Source organism: Vigna unguiculata, chromosome 1 (assembly GCF_037176805.1).
Source record: "Vigna unguiculata cultivar grain cowpea cultivar isolate G323 ecotype 2 chromosome 1, ASM3717680v1, whole genome shotgun sequence".
Lineage (NCBI taxonomy): Eukaryota > Viridiplantae > Streptophyta > Magnoliopsida > Fabales > Fabaceae > Vigna > Vigna unguiculata.
In genome coordinates this window covers 26,535,075-26,553,467 of record NC_140792.1, presented here as the reverse complement: position 1 = coordinate 26,553,467, position 18,393 = coordinate 26,535,075, and the positions used below count along the sequence as shown (strand labels likewise).

General features: G+C 32.5%; 1 protein-coding gene and 1 long non-coding RNA gene across 2 annotated transcripts; one reads left to right on the top strand and one right to left on the bottom strand.

Moving 5' to 3' along the window:
- Positions 1-630: 630 nt before the first annotated feature.
- On the bottom strand, positions 631-1,555 carry LOC114192475 (uncharacterized). Its single transcript, XR_014993174.1, has 3 exons — positions 1,497-1,555; positions 1,094-1,405; positions 631-991 (listed from the first exon to the last, which is right to left on the bottom strand). It is a non-coding gene; the product is annotated as an uncharacterized LOC114192475 (long non-coding RNA).
- A 2,582-nt stretch (positions 1,556-4,137) lies between these two features.
- On the top strand, positions 4,138-7,788 carry LOC114189677 (uncharacterized). The gene is made up of 7 exons (XM_085666390.1): positions 4,138-4,254; positions 4,533-4,628; positions 5,579-5,824; positions 5,870-5,880; positions 6,257-6,359; positions 7,058-7,128; positions 7,550-7,788. The coding sequence occupies exons 1-5, from the start codon at positions 4,138-4,140 to the stop codon at positions 6,333-6,335; spliced, it is 549 nt and encodes a 182-aa protein (XP_085522516.1). The 3' UTR covers positions 6,336-6,359; positions 7,058-7,128; positions 7,550-7,788.
- The last annotated feature ends 10,605 nt before the right edge of the window (positions 7,789-18,393 follow it).

The window sequence follows — 18,393 nt, the reverse complement described above, 5'->3', positions numbered from 1 at the left end:
CTAATAGGTTTACTCGAGGTTTGCAATTTTTCTAGAAGAACCAACGTAGCTAACAAATTACCGGGAGTTTTTAACAACCTCTGGAAAAGTACAATTTGTCTGGAGTTTTCGAAACCCCTACTGCCTAGGGTTTTCAAAACCTCTGCTATTACCTGGGGTTCTCAAAACCCCTGCTATTACTTGCGGTTCTCAAAACCCCTATTACTGCCTGAGGTTCTCAAAACCCCCACTACTACTTGGGGTTCTCAAAATCCCTACTACTACCTACAGTTTAAAAATTCTCAAGTGTGTTGTTGTTTGTTTGTTTCATATTTTTTAATAATATATGAATCCTGAAATAAAAGAAAAATTATAAAAGTGTTTGGATGATGACGGCTGAGAAGGACATTTTGAGTGGAGACAATCGTTACCCTAATGATTAATACCTCTTAACAGTCAAAGTGGCTTAATATAAATGATCAAGGTTCATATATATATAAATAATTAAGGTTCGTGTATATATACAAAAACTGTACATCGAAATTAAGCAAATAACCCTTAAATTAGTGCCCTTAGCAAATTAAGCAAATTACTATACAAATTGATACTAATCCATCAAGTGTAAAACCAACATGTTATGTACTCCCGCCAAGAATTATAGTCTGTGAATACAGTTTATTCATTTCAAACCTGTGCCAGAAACTCACTATTAGTATTACCCTATAACTACATGTTCATAACTCAAAGATCGACCAATGAAGAGAGTCGAATCACGAAAGATATAAAGATCCTTGATCCTTTGTTATGGCATATAACAACTTCTCTTTCATTATTTCCTTAAATTCAACAGAGTGTCGAAGAATAATTAATTAGGCTCAAAAGAAACCAGTTTCTAAAATTGAAATAGTATAAACAACCAATGAGTTACTTTTTATGAATAAGGAGGTAGCTTCAGATAATTAACACAAGTCATGACACTTTCTAGGTCTATGTCTGCATGGTCGCTTCAATGCTATTAAAAACAAGAACATTATTAGGAGATAGATAACACACAAAATGTTATTACCAAGTATCAAAAGCTACTTTGAAGATATAAAGTGAGCAATCTATGAACCTTTCGGGCAGTAGTTAACATCAGAGTGAGAGATGCCAACCCTCCGGTGGAAGTCGAGGTGCCCTGGTCACAAACCGCATAAATGCTCATTTCTGTTCATGATCAAACTCTCGGACAATCTCCAAAAACTCAGTCCATGAATAATAAATTTATGAGACTCAGGTTAAAGAAAACTAAACATGTTTAGTGAAAGTGTGATAAAAAATATGTAAATGTACGTGAATGCTTACATTAACAATGGGAGGACTGCTAGTAGTGTACCCATGATGAAATACATTGTTTTGTTCAAGGTCGTTGATCTGTTTTAACAGGCTAATGGTATTATCAGTTGTTATTCTTCTCTTTCGTTGAGAAAAGAAGAAAATATTTACAAGAATAGTTAAATGAATGAAACTATACTTACAACCCAAGAGTCAAACTCTCAACAAAACATGCGCCCAAGTTCTTTTTCATTGAAGATCTGAATATGTTCAATAGAAAACAAGTAAAAAAAAGTCAGAATCACAATGAAAATACAGAAAAAATTCATTAGCCATATTCTGAAGACTTTTGTGGAAAATTGCAAAATAATTTTTAAATAAATAATTCTGAAGATGGTAGGAAGAAGAACCTTGATTCCTACAATCTCACCAGGCATTTCATCCATTAAACTTACTTTATATCCACGCCGATGTGCCATGACTTATTAATAAATCAAATAAACATTGTATTAAAGAATGGATATCAACTTACAATGCAATTACTCTAGGTTTGACATCAGTTCTGCATTGTATCCAATCCCAATTATATGGATAACGTAGACAAGGTTCAACACTCCACTCCACCACAAGCACTTCAAATGCCAATTGCAGTTGTTGTAACAAACCTTCCACGAAATTGACAAAAGAAAGAACAAACAAAAATACCAAGTTAAAATAGCTTATGGTAACTTATATTATAAAACTTGTATATCTATCTATATTTGGCATATCAAGTGACATTTTTTTATTATGTGGAGACTAAGAATGAGACAATAAATTTGGATCAAACAACCATGTATGTGTATGATAAAATAAAAGGTCGTGATCACAATCATTTAAAAAAGTCATGTGCATTTGTTTAATCTTAACCACTTGGTTTGTATCAATAATTATCATTTCTCATGATAGAGTTATCAAATTATATGCTCCCTACAGAGATACATACATATATAGATATTTTGATAACAACAGAACACACTTACCAAAATATGTCAACCTATGGCAAGAAAAGTCTAAATAGTTTTGATATATAGGAAAGAAAATATTTTATGTTGACACATAAATGGTGTAAGAGATTTTAATATGTTGATTTAGAGCAAAGTTTAATCCTTTCAATTTTTCATTTGATTTTTGTCCCCAACAATAAATTTTGGGATTTTTTCCCTATAGTTTTGTCTATTTAGCTATGATCCCTCTATCAGTAAATATTAATTTGTATATTTTCATAATGTGAGTTTTAATCCTGTAATTGTTTTTCTATATATTAAAAGTAAATTGTCCAGATATTTTATTAAGAATCAGTTTGAATATTTTAACTTAGTAAGATATTGGTTACTAATACAAAACTACAAGGATTTAACCCATGAAGAAAATAAATATAACTAATAAAATCATAATTAGAAATTAAAATTTATAACACTATAATCAACCCTAAGATTGAAACAAGTCTTAGACCACTTGCTTCAAAAGTGAAAAGTCTCTTGTGCAACATTAGTTACTTCAATAACTAAGCACTTTTTTGTTTAAAATTTATACAGTAACAGATAATCAATTTCAAATGAAAGGCTTACCTATTTTATCTCATTAGTTTTCACCCAATCAATGAAGACATTAGAACCATCTTTCTCAATTGATGTAAGAAATCTATCAATGCAATCTTTTTGCCTGAATGTTGCATTGAGGTCATTTTCCAACCATAGGAAATCTATAAATTCAAAGGAAACCAAACCAAAAAAACTAAAAAGCACATATCTTCGCAACAAGCCAATATTTACAATGAACTCAAGCCACATTATAAGGAAAAGTGAATAAGGTAGCGTCTAGCACATTAAAAAGAGAAGTTCTCCTTGTTCCTTTCTTTTTGTTTCAACCGATAAACTATGTCAGCCTTTAAACATGCCATTCCAACACATCTATACCAAAAACTAGATACAAGTACAACAACAATCTAATATAAAGAGTCATACATCACTATTAAAAAAAGATATATAGCATGGATCATTTTATAGAGGTTAAAAAAACCTCCACAAATAAAGATCATATGGGCTGATTATAATAGATTTTATAAAAGCTGATAATATAGAAGGGTTTTTTTATTTTTCTTAGGAGGTTTATGACCTCCGCAGATTGCAACACATTCTCATTCTTCTAAGTGAATTCACGTGTTCCCTCCCAAATCAGAAAACTTAATGAATTTTTCCCTTTTACTCGAAAATCTAAGTTCAAAGTATCAATCGATTCCGCTCCGCGATTAAGCCATGTCGTAGCCTCTGTTGCAGCGATATTCGTCGCGCCGTCTTCGTCGCACCATCTCCGTCGCGCCGTCTTCGTCGCACCATCTCCGTCGCGCCGTCTTCATCGGCGTTCTCTTCGTCGCTTCATCTCGGTCGCGTTGTCTTCGTTTCCCTGTCTCCATTGCGCCATCTCCATCGTAGCCTCTGTGGTAGCCTTTTTCGTAGCGAATCAGTGACTCCGTGATTCAGCTTCGTTACGCCCTCTCCGTCACTCTAGCCCTCCATCACATGGGGTTGTGATCCAGTGGCTTCTGTAGAGTTAAGGTACACCTGGAATTTTTTGTTACCTAGAGGTTCCTTATCGATATATCTATTATGTTCCTGGTTAAAATTTTATGTTCTAGTGGCTTATGTTTTGTTTTTTCTTTAACAGGCGATTTATATACTATTTAGGAATCTTAGGCTTAACACTAAACTCATTCATGTTATTCATCCTGGTATTAGCACAAATTTGTATTGTATGTCTATGATTCCATCTTATTGCTATTGATTGTGTAATATTAACATTAACATGATGCATATGGGTGATGAGAGAGTAAGAATGTTGTTTCTTTTGTTGCTGATGCCACTGCCAACTATTTTGGGTTGGGGAAAGGAGGGTCACTATGCCATTTGCAAGATTGCACAGGTAAAGTAACAATACCACCCTACTCTTTGCATTTACATCTCTTTCTAGATTCATTATGAATGTCTCAATTATTCTTAAATTAGTTTCAATATATAACAAATGATAACAGATCCAGTGTAGTGTAGAACAAGCTGTGAAAGCAATGAATTATAAATGAAGGGTTTGTTAGAAGCTTAGTTGGTTTCGGAGTATAAGTGGTTTTGGGGTTTTACCATGTCTATGTGTTTATCCTGAGACCGCAATGTTGGTAAAAAATTCTTAGAGGGTTTGAATTGCAGGGGCATCTTAGTGAAGATACTCTATTTTCTGTCAAACAATTGCTTCTAGATTCTGCTGAAGGTGATCTTATTGCAGTGTGCTCTTGGGCGGACGAGGTTAGGTTTAATTAGCACTATCGTTGGTAGTATTTTACATTATGTTGACACGTCGAATTTCAAGTGTAACTACGAATACTGCAATGAGTATGTTTGGCCCTTTGGTACATTGGCTTTGATGGAATTTTTGTATATGTAGGTTCTCTTTGGATAAACTTATCAACAGATACTTAAATGAATAGAAAATAAGAAGCTAAAATGAATTATACTTCTTCTATAAGTTAAATTGTGAACTTATGGAAAAGTCCAACAAGACTTTGGATAACACACTTTAAGTTCATTTTAATTTCTTATTTTATTTCTTCTATTAGTATTTCCCGTGATGTTTATCCAATAAGACTTTAGACTGTTCAATGACCACGCATTTTCCAAGTTACTATGATGCGACTCTCATGATTCTTGAAGGAGACTGCCATGATTCTTCCAAGCATAAACATAGATGTGTAACGGGAGGAATATACAACTATACAATGCAACTTAAAGCAGTTGATGCAGGCCCTTCATTTGAATTAAATTGTATGTGCATGCATTCACAAAATGCATTCTTAATTTTCTAGTTACATACGAAGATATGTCCTTTAATTCTCTGTTTTGATTTTATCAAATATAGATAATTTGACTGAGGTATTTTGTCTATCAGTTGTATTTCTAGAGCTTTACTTGTGAAACTACAACATATAGAAAACCATTAAAAAATTCATTGCCTTCGATGTGATTTCTCACTAACACTGGACAAAAGTGCTTTATTATGAAGATCGGACGTTTAACACCTAAAGGTGGTTTCAAAGTAAGTTAATGGTGAAGTTATGAAAGAAGCACAAACTGGCCAATCACCCTAGACAACCCTATTACTGTAGGATCAAGATTTAGGCACTGTGTCTGGTAGCAGAATATAGAACCCGAAAGCATTGTCACTGATAAATTTACTTCATTATAATATTAAATTCTGATTTATAGTGTATAAGCAAGTTGATCATTTACTTCATTATACAAAGAAAAAGAATAACCTAGGATGCAATAACAGAACAAAACAGCATGTTATTTCTAAAGAACTGTATGAATTTTGTCTAGATCAAGGATATGCTGACCGCAATCTAATTGTTAAGTGGAAGAAGGTACCTAATATATGTTTTTATTCTATTTTTGAAAAAGCTTTTGTTTTTTCTATTTCTTTTATCATAGATTCATTATATCCCTGACGTTTATTGTTATTGAAGGCTTAATCATCTCTTTAACTTTAGGCTTCTTTAGCGTTTGTGTATAGTAGAAAATGGTTTATCTGGTATACATAACATTCATTGTTCTAGCAGCCATCTTGCTACACTACTTTAGGTTGCATGCTTGCATTTCTCTCAAACTTTTAACCATGATTTTGTTATTTGTAAACTTGTTCTGAAAAGCATCTTATGTATGTTTCAAACAGAAATTTGTGATTACACATGATTCTAATGTAAATAAGCATACTGGTTTTGTTTAGATGGGTTAAATTTATACATAAATCACATTGCTTCAAACTCGCTTTTAATCAAAAACAACATTATAAAGTCAAGATTGTCCAAAATTAAGTTAACTCATTTTCATTCTGACATTGAGTACTTGTGAAATGAGAAAATATATTGTGTTTGCAGAGTTCCGAAGCAACTTAGGGAGGAGAAGGTGATTGAGTGTGTTCATTGTGGATGCAAGGGTTGTGCAAGTGGAGACTGATTGGACAACAATTCTTGTATTGGTGTAAGTGGAAGGTTTCTTAGTACTAATTTCGTCGAGCCTTTATTTTTTGTTGTCCAAAACTCATATGGGACACAATTTCTCCATTTGTATTATTGTCTACTACATGAGTGTTATGTATTAGGTATATTAGTTATATGTCTAAGTCAGAATCTGACTTAGTTTTGTGCCTCTTCATCTTTGTTAGCCTAACATGGTGCAACTTAATCAATGGGCTTAGAAGAATCTTATTATTATTATTACTATGTTTGCTTCCATTTTTCTTATGGGATACAGATCACGATGTTGAAAGCAACTATACCAGGAAAATAGCGATATCCTGAATATGTAGGTCAACACTTTAATCTTGTTTAAAAAGATCAAACTGCCCCCAAAGACCTTTACTGTATTAATGAGAAAGCTACCTTCTATTTGTTATCATGACTACTCTTTTTAAGTTGTTATTGGTGGTTTTTATAGTGATATAGTTTATTTTATTAGAAATAAGGAGCTTTTAGGAGAAACACTATACATTGCTCCTACCCTCTAATTAACTTGTGTAGTAAATGTTTTAAGTACAAAGGCGAATAAAGAACTGACTACGCAGCTAATTATTTTTTGTAATTATAACTGCTAATTTTATAGCATGTGCTGTATAAGATAACAAATCTATATTAATATGCTAACTAATCTTGATGAGTATTATGACATTCTCTTAACAGGAACCACAAGTTAGTGAGTTCTCATTAATCTAAAATTGAAGGAGCAACATTCGGCAATCACTTTTGAGAAGGTAATTAAGTTTGTAAAGTTATACATTGATACTCATAAAAGAAAAGATGGATCATTTGTAAATGATGCGGCAAAGGCTATATCGGTTAGTTGTACCATAATATAATATTTTCGTGCATTTTCCTTCAATGTTTAGAGTTTTCACTACATATTGTTGTATGCCTAAAGGAACAAATTGAAGTGGGTTTGACTGAAAGCACTAATGATGAATCACAAGTTTCCCCTAATGATGTTGTTGGTAGAGTGTTAGGCCCAGAGCATTCTGGGAGGGTGCGATACATGGGTTTAGGAACAGCTCCTACTAACTCATTTAGAAATACAAGATTTCGACTTTCGGATTTAAGCATTGCTTCATCTAGTGCTGCCACTACTAACTCATTAGCGTCCTTCTTGTAGCTAATATTTATCTTTTATAATTTCAGCAAATTGGTGATGCGAATGAGCCTGAGTCTTCTATGGGTACAAGAGGATCATCTGGTGGTAGCAACATTTAGGGTGTTGATGATGTTTTTTAGGATGAAACTATTTTAGTGTATTATGAACTTTGAGTAAGTATGGATTAAGTTGTAATTGTTTATATTTAAATTGCTTTTATGTTAATATGTTGATTTTGAGAATCAAAAGTTCTAATGATATGTATTTGAGCACTTTGGTTGAAGTATTTGATTGAAGTTTGCAAAAAAAATATTGTTGATTAAGTACCTCAAATGGTGACATACATTGTCAAGTATAGTAGGAAATTCTAATTACAAACAAAATATTTTTTTTTATGAGATTTGAATAACGCAAGAAAAATTTAGTAATAAATCCACAAATTAAATAATACAAACGAAACAGGTTAAACTTTTACAGTATAATCCTCGAATTGAGGAAGGTATTAACCCCTACAAAAAAATGAAAAACAGGAATTTTGGAATCAAATAGGTTTATGGAAATAAATGAGGTTTTAAACCTCTACAAAATAATAGTCATGAATAGGAGATGTTATAACCCTCAATTAAAAAAACTTCCACAATATAAATCTGATACCAAGGGTTGTAGAAAACCTCCACAAATAACTTGTGGGGAACCTATCTATGGAGGTTTGGAAAACCCCTGCAAATTAATTTGTGGAGTGTAAAAACCCCTGCTAAACGAAATTAAAACCTTCGCAATTTAGCTTTTTTTTTTGTAGTGCATGATTTTTAAAGCAATTACTATACAAGTAAACTTTACCATTACAATTGGACGATAGTACAAAAGACGTACTCGAAGTACATTTTCAATAATATCTAAAACAAATTACCACCAAGAATGAGTTTTTTTTTCTCGTTTGATCCTATAATATATTGTGGTGGAAAGTCTCACAGAGAATGGCTTGCTGAATCAGAATAATAGTATAATTGTAATTAAGTGCATATTCTGCTTTGAATATCTTTTAATCAAGCAAATAATCTAATCTAGGAATGGGATGCCTATATTTGATGGTTATGTTGTTTATGGCCTTACAATCTATGCACATTCTCCATGTTCCATGCTTTTTAGAAACTAGGATCATGGGCATAGCACAAGGGCTCATACTATGTTGCACCCACCCTTTCTCTAACAAATCATTCTCTTGTTTTTGAATTTCTTTGTTCTTCTCGGGATTAGTCCTATAGGCTGGCCTATTAGGAAAAAGATGAACCTTGGATGAAGTCAATTTGGCGCTCTATACCTCTTAGGGGTGGAAGTCTCTTTGGAGGATCTTGAAAAACATCCCTGAATTCATTTAACACTATAGACAAGTCTTTACAACACTTAGAGTGAGGCTTTTGAAAGGAAGGAGAAGACTCACTTGGATAAGCAAAAAAAAACTTGTTTTTGCGCAAGTATTATCTTTTTAACCCTTTTGAGGGAGATCAAACTCTTTTTGGCATTTTTTCTCACCCTTTGCGCCTTAAGATGTGTCTTCTCTCCCTTTCTTTTCTCAACCATTTGTTTTTTTTCCTCGTTAACTTCTTTGGGTGAAAGAGGTAGAAGTGTGACCTTTTTTTCCTTGGAAGCTAAAGGAAAATTTGTTGGTATGACCATCACGAAAATCCTTTTTGTCAAATTGCCATGGCCTACGCAGAAGAATGTGGGTTGCTTCCATATGCACTACATCACATAATACCTCATCCTTTTAAGTCCTAATGGAGAAGTTGATTAGGACTTGTTAGTTCACTTTTATTTCTCCTTCCTCACTAAGCCATGATAGCTTATAAGGCTTAACATGAGGGATAGTTTCTAAGCCAAGCTTGTCTATTACCCTTGTGTTGGCCACATTTACCCAACTTCCTCCATCAATGATGAGGGAGAAAAGTTTATTGTTGATTAGGAACCTTGAGTGAAAAATATTTTCCCTTTGAGAATACAATTCCTTGGGAACTTGTCCCAATATGCGCCTAAGCACCAATAGGCCTCTTTCTTAATGTTTGATTTCATCCTCACTTGAAGAAGAATAAGTGTGTAAGGAAGAACTTTTGGGGGAAGAGGGAAGGGAAGAATGCTCACTTTCAACTTCTACTTTAGAAAGAACATGTTCCTTTTGGAGGGGCCATTGGAAGCAATGTGTCCAAAGCCCAAACATTTGAAACATTTAATGGAACTATTCTTGAGAAGATTTGGTTTTATCATGCACATTTCTATATGTATTGGCTTTAGGAGTGGAGTCTTGGGGATTCTCGAAAGGTGTTCTTTCATCTTTTCCTTCTTTACCCTTCCAAGACTTAGAGTAGTAGTCATTGTAAGAAGTATTCCTCTTGGCCTCTTGATTCTTTTTCAATTGACTTTCAAGTTTTAAGGTCAAGTGTAAAACTTTGCTAAGATTAGAATACTCATACAATTCAACTACATATTGGATCTCTCTTTTAAGACAACTCACAAACCTTGTCACTCTTTCTTCTTCATTTTCGTATTGGAGTCCTACTTTTAAGAGCATGGACTTCGTCAATTTATAATACTAATCAACACACATTGACCCTTGTTGAAGCCTTTGAAGCTTCAAAAGAGTCTCCCTCCTATAGTAGGAAGGAACAAATATGGTGTGCATTAACCTTTTAATGTCCTCCCAAGAAACCACGAGTGGTCCTTGGTTATCATTGTCCATACAAAGTTGATGCCACTAAGTCATGTCATACTCCTTATACCTTAAAAGTACTAGTCTACTTGCTCTTGCTCACTAATTACATGAATTTTAAAAATTTGGTCTATCTTTTGTTCCTACTTAAGATAGACATTTGGATTATGCTCTCCTTTAAACTTTGGAATTTTGATGGATGGTGGTGGTTTTGTTGTTAATGTGTTGTGCCTTTGTTGTTGTAGTTGAAATTGTTGCATGTAAGTTTGGAGAATCCTCTCGCTATGTGCTCTATATTCCTTTCTACTAAGTTCCATTTGCTGGAAGTGAGTGTTGACATCTAGAATAGCACTTTGTTAGGCCACGGAAGTCACCATGGGAGGGGAGTATGGTGAAGTCGACCCTTCCTCCTCCCTTTCAACCTCCACAATTAGACTCAAATCCATTTTTCCTACAAAAAAAACTCAACAAAGCCGAGATGAAACAATGGTTAGAAAACGTTGCAGCAATAAACTCGAGACCAAGTGTGGTCACAATTAAAAACCCAAGAGTATTAGATCACACTCCCAACACCACAAGGGAAGCCACATTCAAGAATCCACCAAAAGGGGTGAAAGACCTTTAAATTTTGGAAACCTTTTCTCAAGCACTTTAAAGTGTTTCGTGTAACATCCTAGTCAGATATTATAAATTTAAATAATAAAATAATAATTAAAAAAGTCAAACTGCATTTATTATAACGTCTTTCCCAAAAATGCGGGAAAATTAAAATCCAAACATCATCATCAATTACAATAATCGCAAATTTAACTCCAAGTCTTAAAAATCTCAACATTGTTTACAAAACCAAATTACAAAATAACGAAAATAAGTGGAAATCATAAAATCCCATGCTACCCCGCTCTGATCTATGCCTCACCAGCACCACCTGCAACATCATTTGCTCCCATGTAACGGATTACACGATCATCGCCAAACACAAGTAGATAGGGTGAGCTAATTGTATAAAACTCATATATATGATACAGATATATAATCACACGCACATCAAAGGAACTCTATCCTTTGATTCCATACCACATGGTCACCACCATGTTATCCATGTTCTACATCTTTAGATGAATACCTCAAGATCCCCTTGTTGCCACACCTACAAGCCACAACTTGTAGAATACGTGCAGGAAGCCTGCTAAGGTGGTTATCGATACGAAGCAAAGTTCGTAATGTCCCAAGACTACCAAATTCATCGGCTAAATACCGAAGAACAATCTTTCTGGACCCATCCGTACGAGCCACAACTCGCACACTCACACCGGCAACACTCGCCAATCTGAGCCACAACTCAAGGATTTCTCGTGTTCATCCGTCATCCCGAGCCATAACTCAGGAGATGTCATTTTGAGCCACAACTCAAGGAATGTCACGTGTTTTACCCTCTATCCTGAGCCACAACTCAAGGGATATCGTTCTGAGCCATAACTCAAGGAACACTTCAACAAGTATGTCTTTAAGGTATCACTCAAAGTCTTGTAGATCACGCACATCCAAAGCATACCAATGTTCTGCCACTGCATTATCGTTTGGCGCTGCTCTGACGTTGTCAGGCAAAATCAAGTTCCAGACCACCTGGCAGAGCATGTTTGCCGCCAAGCGCCAAGAGTCTTAGAAGCCACTGCCACTGCAAGTATCGCATGGCAGAACGAACCTCACCGCTAGGCACCACGCGTTCCAGGACCCCCTGCTTTGTAGCTTTCGCCTGGCGATTTAGACATCACCGCCAAGCGCTACACTAGTACAACGAGGTTACTGGTTATTTTCCATCTCAGTGCCATTTTCTAATCTATTCCATAATAGCACAACATACTCCCCAGTTCTTTATGAAACATTCATCTCACCCATACCCTACATAGACTCACAACTCTAAGCATTCACTCACCTAAACTAGTCAAATGCCTATATTTAATTAAATACTACCACTCCATTAACCTCATGTTATAGTCTCTCAAATTATGGTCCTAACTAATACATCCATTTCACACTTCTGTCATAACACACTGCCTTATCCTTTAATATACCACATACTCATTTATTCATAATTATGATCAAATTACTTATAAGTTAGAAATAAAAACAAAAGTATTGTGCCTATGCTTCACTTATACCAGCCACTACAGCGTTTTATAATTCCAACCATAACACCAGTTGTAACACCAATTTCCACTTCATTCTTCCATTCTCATCCCATTTGATTAATCATGCTTTCTCTCCAACACCCAAGATATTCATTATCTGTGTTTTCACTAAATTTTCATAACTATTTTATCCTAAAAAAATTACCACAGAATCCAACCCAATATAGTCACGTCCAGAAACAAAATCTCGTCCTTGTGATTTGCACCGTTGCCTGGCGGCAATTTATGTCCCACTAGAGGACACCTCAGTTTTTGGGAAATCTAGATTCTGTTGTACCTGCAACAATCCCTTTAAAATTTCAAAGTGTCTCCTTCCGCATAAATCCTAAAGCTGCCTTTTTCCTCGATCAAAATCAACCCAAAACCCCAAAAATATCAAAATCGAGCCAACCTTGCTCGTGTCACCTGGCGGGTGTTCATCATCGCCAAACGGATCATACAGAAACCAAGAAATTGGGTTGAAAATCATGTGTCGCCTGACAGCCAATTCACGTCGCCAAGGGGTTCCTCCTTGGAACCGAAAAGCTTCACAAAAATGTTATGCGTCGTTGGCGGCTTTAAAGGTGTGCTAGACGATTTCTGAAAAATTTACAGAAATACGAAATCATACAATATTATAACAGTCCATGCTTCAAATTAATCAATCATCATGCAAAAATAATAACATAAATAAAAATTGTGGAGTCCAGCTCCCCTAACATGGATATCCTCGCTCCAAAGACAATGTTAGAGTTCCCTTTTAATATTAGACTCCCAAGTCACCTTCACACTAGGCTGCCACTTTTGACGGCTAGGGTTTCTAACCTTTCTGCTCCATACCAAAAATAAATTTGACAAAAAGAAAGCTTAATTTGTGTCTACCAAGGTTCAAACACACAACCATCCAATAACAAAGCAAGTGCGCAACCATTTCAACCAATTCATGTTTCGTGATAATTCCTATAAATCTAGGATTATATTATCACTTATTATGATCAATCATATTATTATTAAAAATAACAAACAATAAAACAACACTCAATTAACATTTTGAATACATAATACTCGAACCCAAGTCCTTTAAACACAACAAAGTACTCTCAACCACTTGAGCTAGTACTTTTCCACATCATACAAGCTAACATTAATTGTCATAAAGGCTCCCACTACCCGCATTTACTAATTAATTATTTATTTAATTAATTAAATTTCTTGGGTCTTACATTTCGGCCACCACACTCAAAGGAAAATCCAAGAAAGAAAACACTAAGACAAAACAAAGATTACTTAAGGACAAGTAAGAAAAGCACAAAACCGAAAAAGGTTAACTCTAAGGAAATGAAAATATGTGACAACATTTTTTTAACAAGATAAGCAAGAAAAGCACTTTTAAAAACTCTATTGGAAAGCACTTAAACATACACTACCAAGTCTCAAATCATGCATAACCAAGTTAAAGAATGAAACTAATTAGCCAATATCACCAACACCCAAGTATGAAAACTAGTAGTATAACACTTAGTAAGAAATGCAATTTTGGTTTACCAAGGAGCAAGAATGCTCTCGGATTTTGAGAAAAAAGGTAGCAAAAATTTTCTTCTTTCACAAACTAGTTTCATAAGATGGTGAGAAAGTGTTGTAGCTGGTCTAGACACTTAGTTCCTCAAGTTTTAGGCCAAAATCATTTTCAAGGAGCATACATCAAGCAAGACATATAGGTCATGCAATATTCAAGTATATGAAAGCAAAGAAATGAAAACATCAAATAGGCATATGACAAAAGACTCAAAACAAAGCTCAAGACAAATAAAAAAACTTTAAAGAAAAATTTGGCATGGTAACATTTCATGTAAAGGCTCTCGACCAAGCAACATATTAGGCAAGAAAAAGCATGTTCTCACTTCATCAAACACAAGTTTTAAAGAGATAGAGTTTTTAGATACTTAAACCTCCAATGAAGTGGAAAGAAATTATGCCTACCAAGAAATTATGCCTCCCTAAGAGCCAAAACATGGAAACCAAAAGTTAGCACATGAAAACACCATATTCAAAGACAACCAAAGCTCTGATACCACATGACATAGGATTGTCTCGGATTTGGGGTGAATTTGGGTCTCGAACGAAATTGGGTATAAACCCTAGAATGAATGGGGGAAAAAATTGTAGGACGTTCCAAGATAAGTGAGGAAGATTCGTCACTTTGAATCAAAGATTCAAAGATAAGGTTCTAAGGAGAACCTCTAGACTTGAGATAAAACTCAATTTTTAATATAACTCAAATATGAATACAAATGTGTTTCACAAGGCTTATACACTATGGGCCAAAACACCAAAAAGCCCAACACGACTAAAGGTCTGATAAAACCCAAATATAAACATTACAAAAATTACAAAAAGAGTTCATATTATATGATCCGAAGCTAATCTGAGATCTCTTTGAAGGTTCTAGGCATGATTCCATCAACTACTTTGAAATCCCTGTAACGATCCTAGCCATGTCTCCATCAAAATTCCAAAATAATATAAAATAAAAATAAATTTAATTTAATATAAATTAAAATTTAATTTAATTTAATCTAATAAAATATAAATTAAATTTTAATTTTAATTAAATTTAACTTAATAAAACAAATAAAATTTTATTTTTATTTTTTTGCAAGTAATGGGTATCCGCGGGTACAGATAGTATGATACCCGCATCCAACCCATTTATAAACAAGTATTAAAATACCTGCTACTCGTTACCAGCAAGCAACAAATACCCGCAGGTATCATCTATCCGTCGCGAATTTTATCCGTGGATACCCACAGGCACGAGTATTTTTGCCCTCCCTATGTAATCCAGATTGTTATCCAAATCCGATGAGCCAAATTGGAATTTATAATTTGGTCAGTATATTCCTTACTCGAATTATGTAACCTGGTTCCTTTGCAACCATAACCCAAAACACCAAAAAATCGAAAAACCCACCCTACTATATAGTACTTCAAAACAAACCTACACAAGTAAATGCCTAGTTATTCAATGTCAGGTTTTTGTAAGCAAGAGGGAAGTTTGGGGAGGGTGGAGGATATGAATGACAACGAATAGGGTTAGGCACGAATAATGTCTATTCACTATTATACCCGTAACAAAAAATTCACCCGTTACCCATTTGATACTCGTTTAAAAAATACCCACGAGTTTTTTAAAATTTGTAGGTACCCGTGAATACTTGCAGATATATAAATAAATATACTTCATAAATTTTTAAAATAAAATTTAAATAAATTTGCAAAAAAAAGTTAATTTAAATTTAATTTAACCTAATAAAAGGTAAATTAAATTTTAATTTAAAATAAAGTTTAACTTAATAAAATAAAAATTATATTTTATTTTATTTTTTTGTGCGTAATTAGGGATAACAAAAAATCTGCGCCCGCAAGTATCCGCATATAAAATCTATGGCAGGCAGTTATACTCGCGGATATTTATTACCTGCGGGTAGCGGTTATTTTAATGCCCGCTTGTAAACATGTCGGTGCATGTATCATACTATTTGTACCCGTGGGTACTCCTTACCCGCAAAAAATTAAAATTAAAATTTAATTTATATTTTATTATGTTAAATTTAATTAAAATTAAAATGAAATATATTTTTTATTAGGTTAAATTTAATTAAAATTAAAATTAAGATTTAATTTAATTTATTATATTTAAATTTTTTATTAATTATATTTAAAAAATATTTTTTTTAAAATATTCACGAGTAGGAGAGTATCCACGAATACCCACGGGTTTTAAAAAATCATGCAGATATTTTTTAAGTGAGTACCTAGCAAGTAAAAAGCATATTACAAGTGATTTTTCTTTTTGCGGGTGGGCACTTTCCATGCCTGACCCAACCTATTGTCATCTTTATACATAACATATACCCATGAGTATAAGTATTATGATACACACCGAATTTATTTATAAACAAAATACTCATTACTTACTACACACGAATAAGATATCAACTATCTGGTGTACATTTTATTCACATGTATGAATAGTTTTGTCATCTCTAACTAAAAAAAGAAATTTTCAAGGAAAAAGAACATAACACAAAATTACTGATTTATTTAATTATTTAATATATAAAAATGGAAATGATTGGAAAAGTTGGAGATGTAGAAAGAAAATAACGGGAAGAAGCCCCCTATGATTATAATCAAAGAATACTAATTGCGTAGTTTTTTTTTCCACCTTCATAATTTTTTTCTTGCACTTTTATACATTATTGTATTTTGAATTATAGAATATACCTGATATTTTTTTATTTTACACTCTAAAATGCATAATTTAAAATTCTTATTTTATTATTTCGATCGTACAATTCGAAATATACATTTTTTTTACTTATTTTTATTTTTGTTCCGACAAACGCTCAAGAGATATTTAAGTTAGAAATATTGCATATAAGTTGTCCTCTTTTTGTAGTGTTGGTGAAAAGGTATATTTATAGATTTAGGAACAATGATTATCAACCCTATAATTAAGGGTAATGGATCTCATCAACTACCACAGAGGCTAACTTCTTTGAAGAGTTGAAAGAATGTTTCCAATCATCATACATATAATATAATCTCAAATCAATTACTAATGTGAAACTATGCACTTTGCTTGTTTATATAAAAACAGAGAATAAAGAGACAAACATAGTGTGAATTTAGAAAGGAACAAATAGTATTGATTGAATGAATCTTTAAAAACAGATAAGAAACTAATAATAACACAAAACATTTTTTTTTTAAATCTTATCAATGCAATCAGAAGGAAGCAAACTCTAGAATTAGTGTGGACATACGTACGTGTTTTCTTTATTCTCTTCATTTTTTTTCTTTTACATTTACCAATCTTTATATAGACTAATAAAAAAGAAAATTACATTATTGTGTAAATATTTAGAATATATTAATCACCTAATTAATCAAATTAATCAGTGAAGATGCAGATCAAGAATAATTTATTTTCTAACTCTTGGAGAAGTAGAGGCTTGCTGTTAGTAAATCAATTATAAAAATATTTTAAATTTTGTTACTTACTAAAATTATTTTTTCTCATTAAAAATTGTAACATTCCAATTTTTTTTATTTCTAAAATCTATAATTAAACAAATTACATAATTAAAATAAAACATTATTCTTATTTTATTGGAATTCTTTATAAAAACATTATCGTTCTACAACCATGCACTAACTTTGTTGAAAATAGAAAAAGATAAGATAAAAGATTATAATAAATATCTCTCTATTATTAATCACTCTTCTTGGAACTACATAAACATAGGTGTTATCGTGCTTGTGTGTACGTATTTTTTAAATATGTGTGATTACATTAGTAAGTGATGATATTGTAATGTTATTAAGTTAATATATAAAATATAATTATATTTATTAAAAGTAAAGTGAAATATATCAGAAAAGATTAGAGAATAATCGTTGGTAAATAAAAAAAAGAGAAAAAACAAAAATAGACGATTTAAAAAAAATGTTTGTAAAAATAACGGTCAATTTTCAAAAATTTAATAAATAAATATATTTTAAAGGATAAAATTGATATTTTAAAATATGAACATACATTTTTATATATTGTTATAGATTATATGTTGTGCATTCCGTTCAACACTTACAATTATATGGTCACATCCTATATTTATAAGTTTAATATCCTAAAAAGATATGATATTTATTCTTACATATTTACAATAATATATAACTAATATATAAAAGTATCTTAATTTTTAACAATATCTAGTAATATATAATAATATCAAAAAAATACTCATGATATCTAACATAATTCTTTATATATATATATATATATATATATATATATATATATAATTATATATAAATAAAATTTTCTTTTTTTTATACATTTCATAATTTTAATTTTACACTTTATAATATTATTAGCTGACTATTGCTATATTAATTATTTTTTTAACGCTAACATTAGAGTATTTATTATCATTATTTATAATCTCTCTTT

Excerpts from the sequence above, each read along its gene's own strand:
- LOC114189677 (XM_085666390.1), top strand. The coding sequence starts at position 4,138 with ATGATGCATATGGGTGATGAGAGAGTAAGAATGTTGTTTCTTTTGTTG. Across the intron at positions 4,255-4,532 it reads CCATTTGCAAGATTGCACAG|GGGCATCTTAGTGAAGATAC; the intron begins GTAAAGTAACAA and ends TTTGAATTGCAG. Across the intron at positions 4,629-5,578 it reads TGTGCTCTTGGGCGGACGAG|TTTATAGTGTATAAGCAAGT; the intron begins GTTAGGTTTAAT and ends ATTAAATTCTGA.